Source organism: Microchirus variegatus (assembly GCF_963457635.1).
Source record: "Microchirus variegatus genome assembly, chromosome: 8".
NCBI lineage: Eukaryota > Metazoa > Chordata > Actinopteri > Pleuronectiformes > Soleidae > Microchirus > Microchirus variegatus.
Genome location: NC_139809.1, coordinates 19367784 through 19384657, shown reverse-complemented (window position 1 = coordinate 19384657; position 16874 = coordinate 19367784). Strand labels below are relative to the sequence as shown.

The window sequence follows — 16874 nt, the reverse complement described above, 5'->3', positions numbered from 1 at the left end:
ATATACATGATCTAACTGACAGCAATACATATGTAGATAACACCCAACCCTCCTTCTGCCATATAAACACTGAAACCCTGCAGATCTGAGGTGTTTGTTCTGGTGAAACAGCACGGATTTTGTGGATGGAAAGCTGAAAAAAATTAGTAAATAAAGTAAAAGAGTCCACTGTGCTGACCATATTATTTTATAATATAACCTTCCCTTATGTAAGGTGCTGAAACATATTTTTCATTAGGTTATTATGTAACCATAATGACTTAACCCTTGACCAAACTTAAAGCAATAAATAAATCAATTCCCTCTGCCCTTCATTGTTATAAACGACATCAAAGTCTAACCATTTACAGAACTCTAAATCCTTGCGTGTAATGCTTTTATAAAGGTGAAAATTGCATTGGGATGCCAGGTTTGATTATTAGAAGGTTGCCCTTACTGCAGAGTAGGCACATATAGCTTCACCGACACTTAGCTGTAAGTCAAATCACATCATCTCTATTCCCTCATTTTAACAGCAAAGTCGTAAAAAGAAAACAAAAGAGACTAAAGAACGTCACTGAAAACCAGAGTTGAACAGTCGGCGGTGTGAGATTATGGCTTTTCACGGGGCACTTCGCTTTCTTTGACCTGAAAGTCACATCAATCATTGCAAAGCATACAGTGATCCACAGTCAAACAGTGGACACGTTACTCCTTTCCTTTTTCCTGTGAAAGCTCCCCATGTCGAAGGCCAACAAGCAGTGCGTTTTTTGATAACTGGACACACGTGAAATGGTTCTGTTATATCATCCGAAGGTGCTGACAGTTACTGCGCTGCGACCAAGCTGAATAAAATATACGTATCGGGCTTAGTGATGCTAAGTCATGAAGACCCACAACACAAATAAGGACAAACTCCCTCCACTCGTCTCAACTGTGAGTGTTGTTAATTAGAGTGGATGAGGCGCCTGCACGTCTGCTTTCTATACACGTATTTACAACACACACTACTTCTCGTACGCGACACGGGGGTAAGCTCAGACCAGGGACGCTTCACTGTACTTTCTCTACTTTGCTCCAGTGTCACTATCTGTAGAAATCTAATTAGCTGTTTTTTTGTTTGTTTTTTTCCAATATTGAACAAATACATATTTACAATTAACCAAATGCCAACCTCTTGATTCTACACCACTAACTTACTGATTGTTGAGCTGCTTGCCATTCGCTTGGATATGTGTGTGTATCTTGGTGTGTCTGTGTGCATTACCCCTACTAGCCATGCATTGAAAAGTGAAACAGCAATAGTAGGTACAGTAGTTTCATTTCAAAAGAGGAACCTTTTTTTTTAAATAAACAGGTGCTCAGCGTCTTTGTTTTACATCATAGAAAAAGATCAAAGAAACAGGCAATCACTCCATCCAAGTGATGGAAATAAACCAAGAGAGGGAGAGAGAGAGAGAGAGAGAGAGAGAGAGAGAGAGAGAGAGAGAGAGATATGAAGGAACAAGTCAAATGCCTAGCATACTGTAGAAATGAAGTTCCCAGTTTTGGAAGGACACAGAAGAGTAGTTTACAAGGGAGAGATGGCCCCCCGCTTGCAGTGCCCTCTAGTGGCCGTCTTCATGAACATACACAAGCTGAGGAAGAAGATAGTCGTCATGGCAACTCTTCTTACTCAAGGTAAATGTCCTCAGTGGGGCAGGCGTACTCCAGGTGTTCCTGGTAGTACTCTTGGAAGGCTCGTCTGTGAAAGACAGACAGACGGATGAAGGGTGTGATTAAAGGAGAAGACAACCTTTCCTCGTCTAGATACAGTTTGACAGTCACACTGAAATTATGAATACACAACACAAATAGAGGTCAAAGATGGCTCGGTGACAATACCCATACCAATATCACAGCCATGAGTATATGTACTGTGATATTATACACAAATCTCCTGTGACCCATCTATGGGTCTTTGGAAACCACTGTTTTTAATGACCAAGCTGTTAACAATACATTTATGCTGACGATTACAAAAACATAACAAATATGCTGCCCTTTACATCACAGTACAGTAACGGTGTGGTACATTTTATAAGAGTAAAGTAAGTATTAATTTCTTTGTTCTATGGTCCTCACCTAATAATAGCTTTGTAATAATGTACAACAGGTGTGGAACACAAAGGAGTATGAGTTTCAACATTATAACATAAGAGTCAATTCTGTTTCTCACGCATTTTAATGTGAAGGAACTACACCGATGGAGGTCTATAGTCATTACATGGCATGGCTGTAATATTATCTCCTTACTGCCACATTCTTATTACAAGTTAGGAATTGCATTAGAAATAAGTTGGTATTGCCATTATTTGACCTATTTTAATAATGGTGAGAGAATGAGAGCACGGGAAGAGAAGCTGATATAAGAAGGTCATTTTAGCTCATCCCAGCACTCTATCCAGAGACAGTCGACTAAATCCATCTTTAATTATTCAAATCAAAGCTTAAACACAAGTGCACACATATATAAAAGCCTTGTGTCTGAAATAACTCTGCATCTAGGATTTACTCATAAACAACAGCACATCTTATAAGAGCATTTAGTCAGACATTTGTATTATTTCTAATTTTCTTTTTGTAAGTGATTAGGATGTTCAGTATCTTGGCAGATTAAGTGCACTTCATTTGTTTGAATGATGTAAATATGTCAACTCAAACATGGCTTATAGAATAAAGAGGTGTAAAGTAGAAATCAATATTGCAATTTGAAATAATGAAATTGGCAAATTGCAAATAGCTATTTTTGATTGTTTTATTCCAGTTACACAAACATGTTGTCATCCTTGCATGACAGTATAAATTCATATTTTCTGGAATATCGATCAGAATCACTACAATTACATATTAACCCCAAATCTCATAATGTAAATACTGTAACATGCACTCACCCAACACATTCTGCTACAGGTCGCATTGACTCCTGGGAAACAAACACATGGCAAGCAAATCTGTTCAGCATGGGGTGTTTGGTGATGAAGCCAAAGTAACTGCGAAGAGAAGAAAACAACGTGATGCACAGTCAGCTCCTGCACTGTAAGCTGAAAACATCAGGGTTGGACGTGTCGACGTGTTTGTTTACCAGTTGTTCTTTGGATGACACCCACAGAACGAGATGTTCTTCATCTGGAAGAAGTGGCTACATTTGTCGTACTGAAGACGGCAAGCACAGAGAGTCAGCGTAAATCAGTGAGACTTTATTTTTTTCTCAATATACAAAACAGTTCAGTTCAGCTCAGTTTAGTTTATTTCGAACGTGAATAATAACAACAACGAAAGAGGAAATGAAAATAAAAATAAAAAACAGAACAAAAATATACAAAATACATGTCAACATGTCCGAAAAGGAGTTGTAAGAAGAAAAACTTATATAATACTACCCCTTCTCCATTTTATAATTTTTATCACATATTATTTTGACTATTTGACACATACACATTTGTAAAATTATCATTATTATTATTATTTCTATATTACACATATTAAACAGTTTCAGAGTTGTGTGCCCGTGATTTGAACAAACCTAACACAGTATCATACAGTGCATGCAGATACATACATTTAATATAATTCCTTGGGGTTTATTTCAACACACATTTAGGAAATGGTCATCTACAGAAGAGGATTAGGGATTACTTGAATATTTAAAAAAAAATAAAAAGTCGAGTTTGTCCCTCTGAATTCTGACTTTAATCTCAGGGTACTGCAGCTTCCCCCTCAGAATTCTCACTTTTTTGTGTACGTGGGCCCTAATCCTCTTCCGTAATCATCAAAAGAGCATTCATATTCAATATTTATGCTTTTTTTTATAACTGAAAGTAATGAATTGGTTTCCTTACTTCATTTATCCATACCTCATCCAGGGAGTCGTATTCATCCTCCAGGCTCATGATCAGTTTCACTCCCTGTAAGCTAATCTCCAACTCGCACAGAGACGGAGGTCGCACGTGTACCGTCCTTTTTCTCGATATAGCAATCTGAACATAGCACAGAAATGTGTATATGTTAAAAAGACACGATTAAATGGTGCTTACGGTGTATGTCCTATTCATTTTTGCACTTTGCTGACCTTCTGCATGGCAGCACAGAGGATACCGTTTCCTTGATGATAAGGTACTTCAACGGAGCCCAAAAACTGAACGCCGAAAGTCTCGATCCATGCTGGATTCCTCTTCATCCCTGCAAGGAGTGATGTGGACAAATTATACAGAACATTATTCTTGTGACATTCAAAAGAAGATGGAAAAGAGAATAGATGTATAACTCCACTTACCCAACACCTCCTTAGACTGGCCCATGACCTCATGGGCATAAAATGCAGGAAAGATGCCCCTCTCTCCTGTCCGCATATTATAACCTCTGTACCAGTAGTCGTCCTCCTCTTCCTCCACATATAAAGGATCATCCACATCCAGCTCCAGTTCATCCGCATGTCTGGGAATGAACCTGCAGGGGGCAGCAAAGAGGAGGAGGAGCTAAATATCACCACCTTTTGTTTGTCCTTACATTGTATCCCTGCAGTAGTTTGAGCCAAAAGTATGTGTTTTGGTTTCAGGTGACAAAAGAACAAAGAGAGAAGAGAAAGCAGCGATGAAACAGCCAATCACACACACACACACACACACACACACACACACACACACACACACACACACACACACACACACACACACACACACACACACACACACACACACACACACACAGAACAAACAAAGCATTATCCTAAACCGCAACCAGTCAATGCCAAACACTAAACTTAAACCTAACCATAATTCAAATTGACACATCAGGACCTGGTTTTGATATCCACAAGGACTACTGGTCCTGACAAGGTCAGTATTTATGACAGAAAACGTCCTAAAACAGTAACAAATACAAGTACACACACACACACACTCAGTCATACACATGCACACATGTGGTGGTTGATCTAATTACTGTCTACCATGCAGCTCTGTCTGCTGAGCTGTAGCAGCCTCCTCCCTAACATCATTAGTGATTCAGTATTGCTGCATGACCCAAACAGCACACTGAGGGCCATGCAACTATGAGAAGATATTGTTATTGTTGTAAACAAAAGGTTTTCCCTTCATGCAAAATGGCAATTACGGCTTCTTTTGCAGGTATTCTCTTGGCTTACTCTATTATCCCATTGTTCTAAATCCTGGTCCTGGGGAACCCACTGCCCTGCAGGTTTTAGGTGTTTCCCTGCTCCATTGCACCTTTTTTTCATGCTCAGCTCATCATCAAGCTCTGCAAAAGCCTCACAATGACCCATTCACTTGAGTCAGGTTTGTTGGAGCAGGAAGTATCAAAAACATGCAGGGCAGTTGGTTTCCCAGAGCCAAGACTGAGAAACATTGTTCTCAACGACAGTGTAGCATAGATCATCTCACCTGTACACTGCCCTGTGGGTCTGGTCCCTCTCTTCTCCATCAATGGTGCACGAGAAAAGTCCAAAAGATTCTGTACCTACATGGCAAAGAGAGACTTTTTTTTCTTGCAGTACTTCTCACATGTTTCATGTTCCTGTATGTCTGATCTAATAGGATTTCAGTGAGTCTTTCATTATGCAAATCACCCTTCATGAGAAATATTAATATTAAGCATGAGCACTGATTGATGACGGGTGTACTCGGAAGCAGAGCTCTCCCACAGGTCTTGTGTGGGCTCTCTGTCATATTTGGAACACATGTTAATGCATCATGCTGACAGTAATGATTTAAACTGATATAAGATTCATCCTATGAGTCACGGAGAGATAATTATAGCACATTGAACTTTAACATTTTTGGACTTAAACTTTAGACGTTTACTGTCTTGCAAAGATGTTAGATTATGTGAGATACCCACACTCTCTTGTGCATGTATGTACAATGTGAGCCTAACGCTAGGAGACAGTTAGTTTAGCTTTAGCTATGTTTAACATATTGTAATACCAGAGTGGATTTGAGGTAACCGAGACTGTGACGGATGATCACGTTGGTTCACCTATTTAAACCAATGCTGTATGTGTATCATTTTCAAATTTCCCTATTTCCCCTATTATATTTCCAAGATCCTCAAGGTACATGCTTGTACCTTAGGCTGGTTTTCAATAAAATGCAAATTTTAACAGAATTTTTAAATTTTCAGTAAATAAAAATCTGCATTTATGTGCTTCCATGCGCTGCTGCGAAGCCAACATTGGTTGAGTTGGTTCATTATGAATAGTAGGCAGTAGTTAACACAAAGTAGGTCACTATAGAAGAAGAATATGAAGGTGCAACGAGATGACATAAATAAAGAGTTGCTGGTGATACATGGTCACATTCTGTTGCCGCTTCCCAGCTATAATTAGAGTAAAATGTGCTTCTTGCAGTAAGATGAGGAAAGTCGTGGATTCCTAATCAGTCCACACCTCCTCTCCTCTGCTGATGATTCTACTTTTCCAGGGAGTGAAATGCTTTTGATACTTCACTGAAAACAGAGTACCTGCATCTTATTTGCATTAACCTTTTAGCCTGACCTGATTACATGATTATTCGTTTGCCAAAGTATTGCAACTGATGTGGCATCACATTAACCTTTAGACAAAGCAAGTTTAGCTGGCAGTCTCCTGCAGCTGTAGCATCACACGAACAGATAAATGAGTGCTATTGATCCTTTCGATCATCTCTTGTGCGTGACTTACTGGAAGAACGGGAAGTGCTGTTGACGAACACATTGAGAAACTTCTTGGAGAATGGGAGGTCAGCTTCAGGGGAGGAGTCCTCAGAAGAACTGAGAAGTTCTGCTCTGCCCTTCTCATCATCTCGACCGTAGCCCACCTCAGTTGTTCCCAAAGGCTCCTCGTCACATAGCGTGGACAGCTCACTGTCGTCGCTCAGAACTGAGGTGCACCTGTGAGGACAACAATTATCAATGCTATATATCAGACAGCTGCTAACATTGAAAATAGTCATGTAACCCCAGAGTTAATTTCACAATATCACAGTGACAAAAGTGTGACAGTATTAAACAGAAGGTCTTCCTGACAAAACCTGATTTGTTTTTCAGCCACAGTGGAGCAGAACAAAGAGAATAACAGAGAACATCGTCATGGTTTTATGTTGATACATCATCAGAATCAGAATCAGAATCTGAATAATTGTTTAGTTACAGTTGCTCCATATCAGACTCAATAAATTACAGGAGGAGAGTACAAGAAGAGCACACAAATTAAAATTAAATTAAATTAAACCTTGAAATAAAATAAATTGAGGAGCACCAAAAAGAGCGCAAACATTACGATTAAAATTTAAAGAGCACAAAGAATTAAGATTAAAATTAAATAGCAAAAAAACTTATTTAAAACTAGAATGACAAAATGTGCAACGTGTAAAGGACAGGCATTATCAATATGATAATTACTAAATAAACGAATGAACTGCATCTACAGGTGGGAGTTAGGTCTCCTCTTTCAACCATGGTGGTCGGCTCTGTGGATTCTTGCAGTACGTGCAAGACTGAGCAAAGAAGAGGGTGGCTTAGTAGAGATCCAGTGAGGAAGTTGGACTACCTAGTAAGGGCCTGTGGCTGGTAGTTGGCCCTTGGTTAGCTCTAGTATTAGCCAGGTAGTGGTCCCTGATTGTGATCAACACAAATGATGCAGGCTCACAAATTGCATAAGTCATGCAATGCTTTTTACACTTTTACTAGCTCTCTACAAAGAGAAACATTACTATCACAACATCGCAATAAATATCATACTGTGGACTTGTTACCACAATATAATCATTGACGATTATATTATTCAAATGAAATGTAATTGTGTCTTGCCATAGCATACCTTCTGAGGCTGACGAGCTCAAGCTTGGTATTTTCATCAACCACAAGTGTGTACTTCATGGAGTCATAGGCCAGTCCATCATCTTCATTCGGCTCCCTCAGAGCCAGATCTTTTTCGCACAGTGGGAGGTCATGGTCAGATAAACGATGGTCTTGCACGCTGGAATCGACTGGTGGTGAACTGTCAATCTCCAAATCACCATCTCTGTAGGACTGCTTCGCCAAACCATCAAGGAATGGATAAGAGTCCCCGTCCTCCTCCTCCTCCTCCTCATCATTGTCTGTAGAGTAGGTAAGGCTAAAGCAGCGGTTGGTTTGTGTAGTAGGGATGTCCAGCGTCAGGCTATGTTTGACCTCAGTGATACGCTCAAGAGAGGCTGAGGAGCGGTTTGTTGGCCTGTTGGGCTCTGTCTCTCGTCCCTCATCCTTGTCACTGACCACACTCTCACTGAGGCTTGGTGAGTCCAGATCCTTCCCCCCCTCCAGCATCATTAAATCGTTATTGGGCTCCACATCATCCTCTTGTCTCCTGACGTTCTTTGATAGTTTGTCTGTGAAGTTCTTCTCAGACTCTTTAGCGGTATACAAGGAGCTGAAATCTGTAATCCCACTCTCATTGTTTACAAACCGTTCTAAAATGAGAGGGGCTACATTGTCACCTGTAGAGTTGTTCATATAGAGACACGGACTTCTAATTGCTTCTTCCTTTGAAGACTTCACACTCCCTCTTTCTCCAGAGTCCATCCTTTCCATTCTGTACCCATCGCCCTCCTCTTCTTCTGATTCCAGCAGCTCTGCTTTCTTCTCTTGGTCTTCATCATTGAATCCGTCTCCTTCACCAATGTCTGATGATGGGGAGATTGTGTCTGACACAGATGCCTTCCTCTTCAAACACTCCTCCGGACAGCTGATTGGGTATGAGCCTTCAGAGATCATTCTGTTGACTAGGTTGCTGAGTAGCCATGGTGAGTCTGAATTCTCACTCAAGTCATCTTCACTTTCTGATTCTGATTCTCCCTCACTTATTCCATCATAATCATCTGCATTTGGCATTAGCCTGGGACCCACTGGCAGGTAGAAGGAACGCTTGAAGCTTTCTAGGCTGTGGTCTGGTTCTATCTGGAGCACCATCTGTCTTGACAGACTGTCTTCACAGCGTTGTGCAGGTGGCAGAGTCTCATCTGGGTCAGCCTGATGCTCACAGGACAGCTCATCGTCCACGTTCTGCAGCCCCATCAGAGCATGGCCATCATCATAAGGCTCAGGGGGTAGGATGGGTGAGTCAACGGGGGATGGTGTGGCAATTGTGGGTGAGGGTAGAGGAGATGGAGATGGTAGACAAGATCCTTCTTTGATTGGGTCAGGCTGACCAAGAAGAAGAGAGGCTTTCAGTCCAACAATGCCACTGTCTTGCTCTAACTCTGTATCTGGGTCCAGTTCCTGGTCTGATGTGGGTGAGCTAGCTTCCTCAATGGAGTTGGTGAGATGAGATGAACGCCCACTGCTGCTTTCATCACTGGTAAGGTCCAGCTCTGTCTCTGAGATAGAGGAGATCATGTTGGAAACTACAGGACCTCCACAGGCAAATGCTGCCTCCAGCTCCCCTTCAAGGTCAGAGTCAGAGCCCGGAGAACTGAGATCTTTGTCCTGGTCTGAAGTTATGTAACCCTGCTGGTTCATATCTGCAATTCCTGGATCAGAGGATGGGGAAGTGGAGCTGTTAGCTGCTGCGTCCATGTTGGAATTTCCTCGAGTATCTGAACTGTTGGAGTGATCAAATGCCTCTGAGCGCCTAGAGGACACATAGCTGGAGAAGGAAGGGGGCTCAGAGGGTTCAATGGGGGGGAATTCAATATATGATGACCGATTTTCTTTACACACCATGTCATAGGTCTCTTTACACATAAACTCCACTTCAAAATCCTTATCAAGCTCTTCGTCAGACAAAGGTGTGTCAGCCCCATCATTGGCTCCAATGGGAGCAGTGGATGACAAGCAGTGACTGGTTCCATCTGGGTCTAGGTCGTTCTCTGGCTCCAAACCTGACTCGCTGGTGATTGTGTAGGTGTCAGTGGCACAGCGGTTTGAATGTTTGTGATTGTGGTCATTGTTGAGGTCATGGTCCACCTCTGTGTCTGAACACTGGGAGTGCTCGTCTATGGAGGGTACCCTGGTTGTTTGAATTGTAGGGTCTGGCTTTGGCTCAGTGACATCACCAGAGAGGGAGTGGGACTTCAGTTGACCAAATGAACCTGCAAAAATGAAACAGTGGAAAAACAAGAAGCAGGGTAAGAATGTATAAACGTAAAACATTGTGAATTAGAATGACAAAAGGTGAACACATTCAGAACTTGGCCATAGCTACTGAGAGAGCAAACAGAACAAAAACAAAAGAAGATCAAGGGCCAATTCCAATTCCTATCTTAACCCTCAATCTCAACCCTTAATCTTAACTGGCCCTCAAAACCAAGTGTTGAGGGTTATTTTGTCACTTAGAAATGGGACACCCCTTAAATGCAGATACGTCTTCAGACTGTAGGGGGCAGAATAACGCAAAAGCTGCGTCCAGTCTGTCAACTCCAAAAAAGAAGAAGAACACATTTACGTCAGGATTATTTATTACGATCCGTTTGTCAGTCAAGTTATTAGGTTGTCAGTTAGTTATAAGATGATACTCATACAAATACCACAACCACGGACATATTCAGCTGACAGTTACCACACACCACGACTTATTGAAAAGTAAACCATAGCAAACGATCGATTGTCTGCACCGGCCGGCTATTGACAGAAGTAATAAATAGAAATAAAAATAAATGTTACGCAACAATGACGTCAGTAATCCATAATATGGGCCTAAACTAAGATAATACAATGGTTTTCATCATTTTTATATCTCTATTAACAAAGAAAATACTTAATTTGTATCGCACTCGCTTTGCTGCTTTCGACGCCATCTTTCTTATGTGAAAACACGCAATGCATTCTGGGTAGCCCCTGCTCCCAAGGCTGGTCCCGGAAAATCTCAATATTGAGGGCGATACAGCCCTTAAACTTGACCCTCAACTTAATTTTTCTGAGAATCGGGACAGCACTTACACTAGAGGGAGCACATTTTTGAGATTGAGGGTTAAGATTGAGGGTTAAGCAAGGAATTGGAATTCACCCCGATACTAATGGATAAAGAGAGATAAAGGATGTTTGCATTTTTTAGTTTAAAAAAAAAAGATGAAGGATGGTCAAGTTCAGCAAACCTAATGTCATTTGTAAGATACTCATTTAATTAGGTTTATAAGAATGAAAAGAATAATGGTTTGCTGAACTTTTTTGTCAATTTCCCGTCACATCGTTTCATTTCACAACATGATGTTAATGGGATGAGCTCTAAGCTTGCTGGGCTGGCCTTCTTGTTACCGTATTCGGGCCGCTCGCGCCTGTTGCCCTCCATGTCGCAGAGGAGGGGCCTGTGAGGGGATTGGGGGTTCCTACCCTCCCCTGTCTGTTTTGGTGGAGTACCTTTGCTCTGAGACACTGGTGCCTGGGAGACTGGAGAGGCTGGACACTGGCCTGTCACATGGCTACCATCCTCCAGACATGAGTGGGTTGGGGACAGACGGCCTATAATTAGAGAGAATAATTAAGGTTAACAAACTAAATTTGGAGGCAACTGTAACAATCCCATATGGGATAACTATTACATAAGCGTTAATATGTACCTCACTTGTATTGGTCAAGATTCTTTGTTTTACATGCAGTAAAGGAAAACCAGTCTGGTTACAGGTGAATTAATTTAATGTGCTCACCCTGTGAGGTGGGGTTGCGTAAGGAGTCCTGCCAGCTTCCTTTCTTTGGAGACAGACTGCTGTTGTTGTTCAGAGAATCCTTGACAGAAGAGAAAGGAATGTATTTAACAAGCATATTCATCACAATGATGGTGACTGGACTGGATGATGCATAACCGGTGATTACTGTGGGGTCAGAGCTTCCGTGTGCTTACCTGCGACACAGCAGTGGTGAGGTTCAGGGTGGTGGGTCTGCTCTTTAGAGTACCAAGAGTAGGCGAGAGAGGAGGGGACGCAAATGGGGATGGAGGCGCATCAGGGTCAACCTCATCATCATCTTCCTCTTCTTCCTCATCATCCTCATCTTCATCATCAATCATTTCAAACTCCTGGAAGTCATCCTGAAAGGAGCAGACTGGGTGGTGCAAGTCACTCTTTTCCAGAATGAGAGAATCCTGAAAAAGACAGGGAGAGAGACTGAGTTAGTCATGGAGACACTGGATAACGTGACACTCACTAGTCATCATTCAGATGTTAAATGTGCCACTTATAGCATATTTCCTTTTTACAATAGATAGTAAGCTACTATTTAGTGAGCAGACAAAGGGAAACCCGATACCTTTTATCATTTTATACAGTTTCTTTTTCATTTTTTGACAAAACATTAGCATGTTTTTGAGAAATTAGGAGGACACAGATGGACAGCATGCAGCCAATGTTCTTTGACTGAACAGATGGCATCAGTAAAATGCTGGCAAACATACACATATCAAAGCACAGTGGTGGGAACCTAATAAACATAATTATATTAACAGATTGTAGTTTGTTCTTTAGGTTCTCTTGGGTCTCATGCATGTGAACCTATGAGGACTGCATTGATGCAGTGACAGCACATTATCCACTCTATCTGTGCAACGTTGCTTGTTAATTGTCCAGTTACTAGAAGCTGCAGCTTAACGTCAGAAGCATTTGTTTTATTATTTTGTGGGGACCTTAATATGTTTACATATTCACATTATGGGGACTTGCCTTCCTTAAGGGGACAACACAGTAAGTCCCCCTAATGTAAACTATTACATTTTAAAGTGGACATGTATGGTTAGGATCAGGTTTAAGGTCAGTTCAGTAGTAGCTAATGTGAGACTAAGTCTCCAGGAAATTAATGTAAGTGAATGCCATGTCCCCTGATGAATGGAAACCATGGAAACCAGACTGCGTGCGTCTGTCAGTAACACAAAGATGAAAGGATAATGTAAGAGGAGCAACCAAATTCAAGTCGATAGTTCCAACATCTCTCGGGTTTCAGATGGTTTCCCAGAAAGTGATGCACTAAGTGATTTTTGAAGTTCAACAGACAAGTGTGTTGCTGTATAGTGTTTATCTGTATGTTTGCTGCATATAAAAGTCACTTACTGTATTGACACACCTCTCACTGTGCTGGTTAACATTGAGGAAAATGAAAGATTCAACTGTCACAATTACTCATAGGGCTGTGCTGTGGGATCTTAACTGGTTGTTTTAACATCAGAATTACATCAGGAGCAGAGAAGGTCTCTGACTAACACTGATCTATAGATCTACACTCTATGATCTGACTGTATCTGACAATCCAAACATGAGGATTGATGCATCTGGTTTGCAGATTGACCAGCACAGCAGTTCTGTTGCCCTTCTGTGCAGTGCTTTTTTTTTTTTTTTTTTTAATGGACCAATCAAAGCTCACCCTTTCACCCATCCACCTCACAGATTTGCTAACTCCTGGTGCCTCCACTTTGTGCTACAGCAACATAAATACACAGTCAATCTCCCCCCAGAGTCTACACATGAATATTCTCTGTTAAAACATGACTGTGACTAAGCTGTGGAGAAATGTCTTGAAATTGTGTGTTATGCTATTTCTCTATTCTGACTTCACTGATTTACTGTCAAGATTCACTCTGCCGTTTCCCCACATCATGATCCATTATAATCCATCACTGGGGATATGTGACCTATGGCAGAGTAAATATCCTCTGATCCATCAACTTGGTTGTGAAAATGGCACATCTGCTTGACAGAATCATCTGTGCTGTCAAGAGACATTCTTTAGTGGAGCCAACAACAGAGAGACGAGCAGCTTAAAGAAACACAGAGAGAGGACTATAAATAAAGGGTTGTGTGTTGGTGACAATCGATCACCATGGTCTCCAGTTCCCAAGGACATCCCATCCGGTCCTGTGACTGTTACGAAGCAGACAGTACAGTACGCACACATGCTCACCTGCTGTCAGGGGAAGTGTTGTGAGTTAATAAACAGAGACTCTTAGAAACATCAAAGAGCACACATGTTCACTCATTCAGTCACTGTATCCTGCTTTATCCTCCACATGAGTGCCGCAGGGCTGACACAGGGCTAAAGGCGGGGTCACACGGGTCACCAGTCCATTGCAGTCCAACACACGGAACCATCCACATTCACATTCACACCTACAGTCAATTTAATTAACCTCTGCATGTTTTTGGACAGGGGGCCCACAGTTGGTGTGTAGTGGTTAGCACTTTTGCCTTTGCAGCAAGAAGACCCGGATTCCTGGGTTCGAGCCCTGTTTGGAACAACTTCGGAACAAGGGCCTTTCTGCAAGGAGTTTGCATGTTCTCCCTGTGCGTGCGTGGGTTTTCTCCAGGTTCTCCGGCTTCCTCCCACAGTCCAAAAACATGCAATGTGGGGATTAGGTGAATTGGTCACTCTAAATCGACCGTAGCTGTGTGAGTGAATGGTTGTTTGTCTTTATATGTGGCCCTGTGATGGACTGGCGAACTGCCCAGGGTGTACCCCGCCTATCGCCCAATGTCAGCTGAGACCTCTGGTGGAGGATAAAGCGGTAGATGATGGATGGATGTTTTTGGACTGAGGGCGGAAACTGGAGAACCCAGAGCTACACACCAAAAGCTACACACTCACACGGGGAGAACATGCAAACTCCAGGCTTTAAAATTTAATGTACTATCCATGAATGTCTGTATAAGTGTATTATTACTTTGGTTTTTGTAGCCTTCAGAAGCTGACATGAATCTACAGCAGTCCAAACATGCATGCACAAATGAAGACATCTCAGTTGACATAAACCAAAGAAGGATGTAATGCCACAGAGTTGTGAAAGAATTGGGAAAGGGAGGGATGAAAGGCAGAGGCTTATACTGGTTATATAAATATACAGTTAATTTACCATAGAGCAGGATTATGGTGTGTATGCTGATCACTAGGCAAAGAGATATTAATGTGGAAAAAAGAGGGCAAGGCAGCCATTGCATCTCTAATAAGTACAGACCAAATGCTTATTCAGCATCTGCAGCAGAGCAGAAGTGTGTGTGGCCATTCTTAATGAGGTGACCTGCTGACAGAGGCAGCAGTGCACACGTGAGACAAAGAGTCCTTGAGCGAGAATTGGCTGCTGGACTTTGTGAATGAAGAGGACGTCGGGGGGGAGAGAAGGGGAAGCAGAGCATGAAGTGGTGTTGTTAGATCTAACAGACGTCAGGTCAACAGAGAACAAACAAGACAGAGGTGCCAACTGTCCAGCGTTCTTGCTGACTAATGCACAGCAGCTGATTGAGCACGAATGTGATGCTGCCCAGACAGTGCAGGTGGTGCCGCATAATACACTGAAAATGTACTGTCATTGCAATTTCAGCACATGTATTTTACATAATGAAAAAGTTATACACATATCATAAAGACCGCTTCACCTATAACTATATATAGATTACCGTTTTTTTGTTTTTAATCATTTTCTCTCCATCCGGGTAAGGGATGCTTTTCATTATTATTAGAATTGCATAAACTATACATATATGTTAATTTTATTTAATAAAACCAAGATGTTGGAATTAAAAAAGTAATCCCAAATCATATCCTCATCATTGTAATATTCAACGACACAGTGACGATTATTGCATGCTATCTCATATCTCATGTGCCGATGTGTAGAGTCTGATCCTTGACACCATTGTCATTGGCTGTTGATTTCACACGTGCAGCTCATACACATTCACTGCTGCATCACCGGGCTCCCTTTGCAAAAGTTTCCAGTATTGCAGTATTACTCTAGCAGTATAAATAAAGGTTAAAAGAGATATATTCATGTTGATTCTGCTGGTTCATTGATAGCATGTGTGTCGGTGTGTGCATGCTTACATTAATGCAGACCACTCTCCGTGTAAATCCCCATCTTTAAACTCAAGAGTTTGACCACAGCAAGTATAACAGACACCACTGCTGAGTTAATGGAATGGAAAACTAATTCAGACAGTTCTTTCACAGCAGCTAGAAGTTAGCATTTGGGCTTCAATTCCATTCCAAGCAGCACAACGTTCCCCTACCCTACATCAGTGGCACCTTGGCAAATCATATTGTGCTTCTGTGACAACCCCTGCATGTGCTAAATTCCCTTTACCATTTTCATCAGTATGTTCTCCTTTTTCTTGTTCCCTGGCATGCTCGGGGAAATGGAGAGGTTAGCTCAAAAATCCTCTCTTTTCACCACAGATATTAGAAAAAGGAGTACTTATATATGATATAGTGAGAAATGGCCAGGATAAAAAAAAAACTGACATTGATATGATGGATCTTTAATTGCCTACCCTACAAGCTTTAAATGTCAGAATAAGCTGTGTCCTTGGAGTTTGGGGCTGGGGCATAATCCCCCATCGAGATTAGCTGATCCCTCAAAACATCAAAGGTTTGCTGTCCACTATGACCGAGTCAAACTGACATGAAAACCAACAGCAGCAGCAGCAGCAGCAGCAGCAGTCACCAGTAAAGCAGACTGATGACTGCTGCTGTTGACAGTGTCACACATCGCACTGTTGCATCAATTATATTTACTTAACACATGGAATTATCTGTCTCTGTGTGTGTGTGTGTGTGTGTGTGTGTGATGGCATGTGAGAGGCAAAGACGTGACATCCGTGCCATGACAAGGAAGAACTCGCAAATAAATTGCAATTTAAAACAACGAAATTCAAGTAACACCAATGGAGTACAATTATTTAATTATTTAGAATGTATTATTATTGGGATATACAGACACTGTTGCTTCATATAGTTTGTGTTTCATTTACATACACACTAAAGCAGTCTAGTGGTAACACTAAAACAGTCTTTTAATCTGATTGTCTCTTGTCCTAATCATCAATCTATTGGTGCTAAATTGACATTTTTGGTGTTATTTTAAGACAATGCTGTTACATCGTTTCTGCTTCATGAAGTCTCTTAATCAA

General features: G+C 41.5%; 1 protein-coding gene across 1 annotated transcript in view; it reads right to left on the bottom strand.

Annotated features, from left to right (window-relative positions):
• Positions 1–1650: 1650 nt before the first annotated feature.
• Positions 1651–16874, bottom strand: part of mapk8ip2 (mitogen-activated protein kinase 8 interacting protein 2) — a gene marked incomplete at both ends in the record, with an annotated part of 31172 nt that continues 15948 nt past the window's right edge. The window contains 12 exons of the mRNA XM_083893562.1: positions 1651–1723; positions 2913–3011; positions 3104–3174; positions 3876–3998; positions 4091–4200; positions 4295–4467; positions 5421–5496; positions 6698–6906; positions 7835–10085; positions 11248–11451; positions 11637–11715; positions 11831–12070. Coding sequence (XP_083749688.1) covers positions 1651–1723; positions 2913–3011; positions 3104–3174; positions 3876–3998; positions 4091–4200; positions 4295–4467; positions 5421–5496; positions 6698–6906; positions 7835–10085; positions 11248–11451; positions 11637–11715; positions 11831–12070 — 3708 coding nt within the window. The remainder of the gene's footprint in view (positions 1724–2912; positions 3012–3103; positions 3175–3875; positions 3999–4090; positions 4201–4294; positions 4468–5420; positions 5497–6697; positions 6907–7834; positions 10086–11247; positions 11452–11636; positions 11716–11830; positions 12071–16874) is intronic.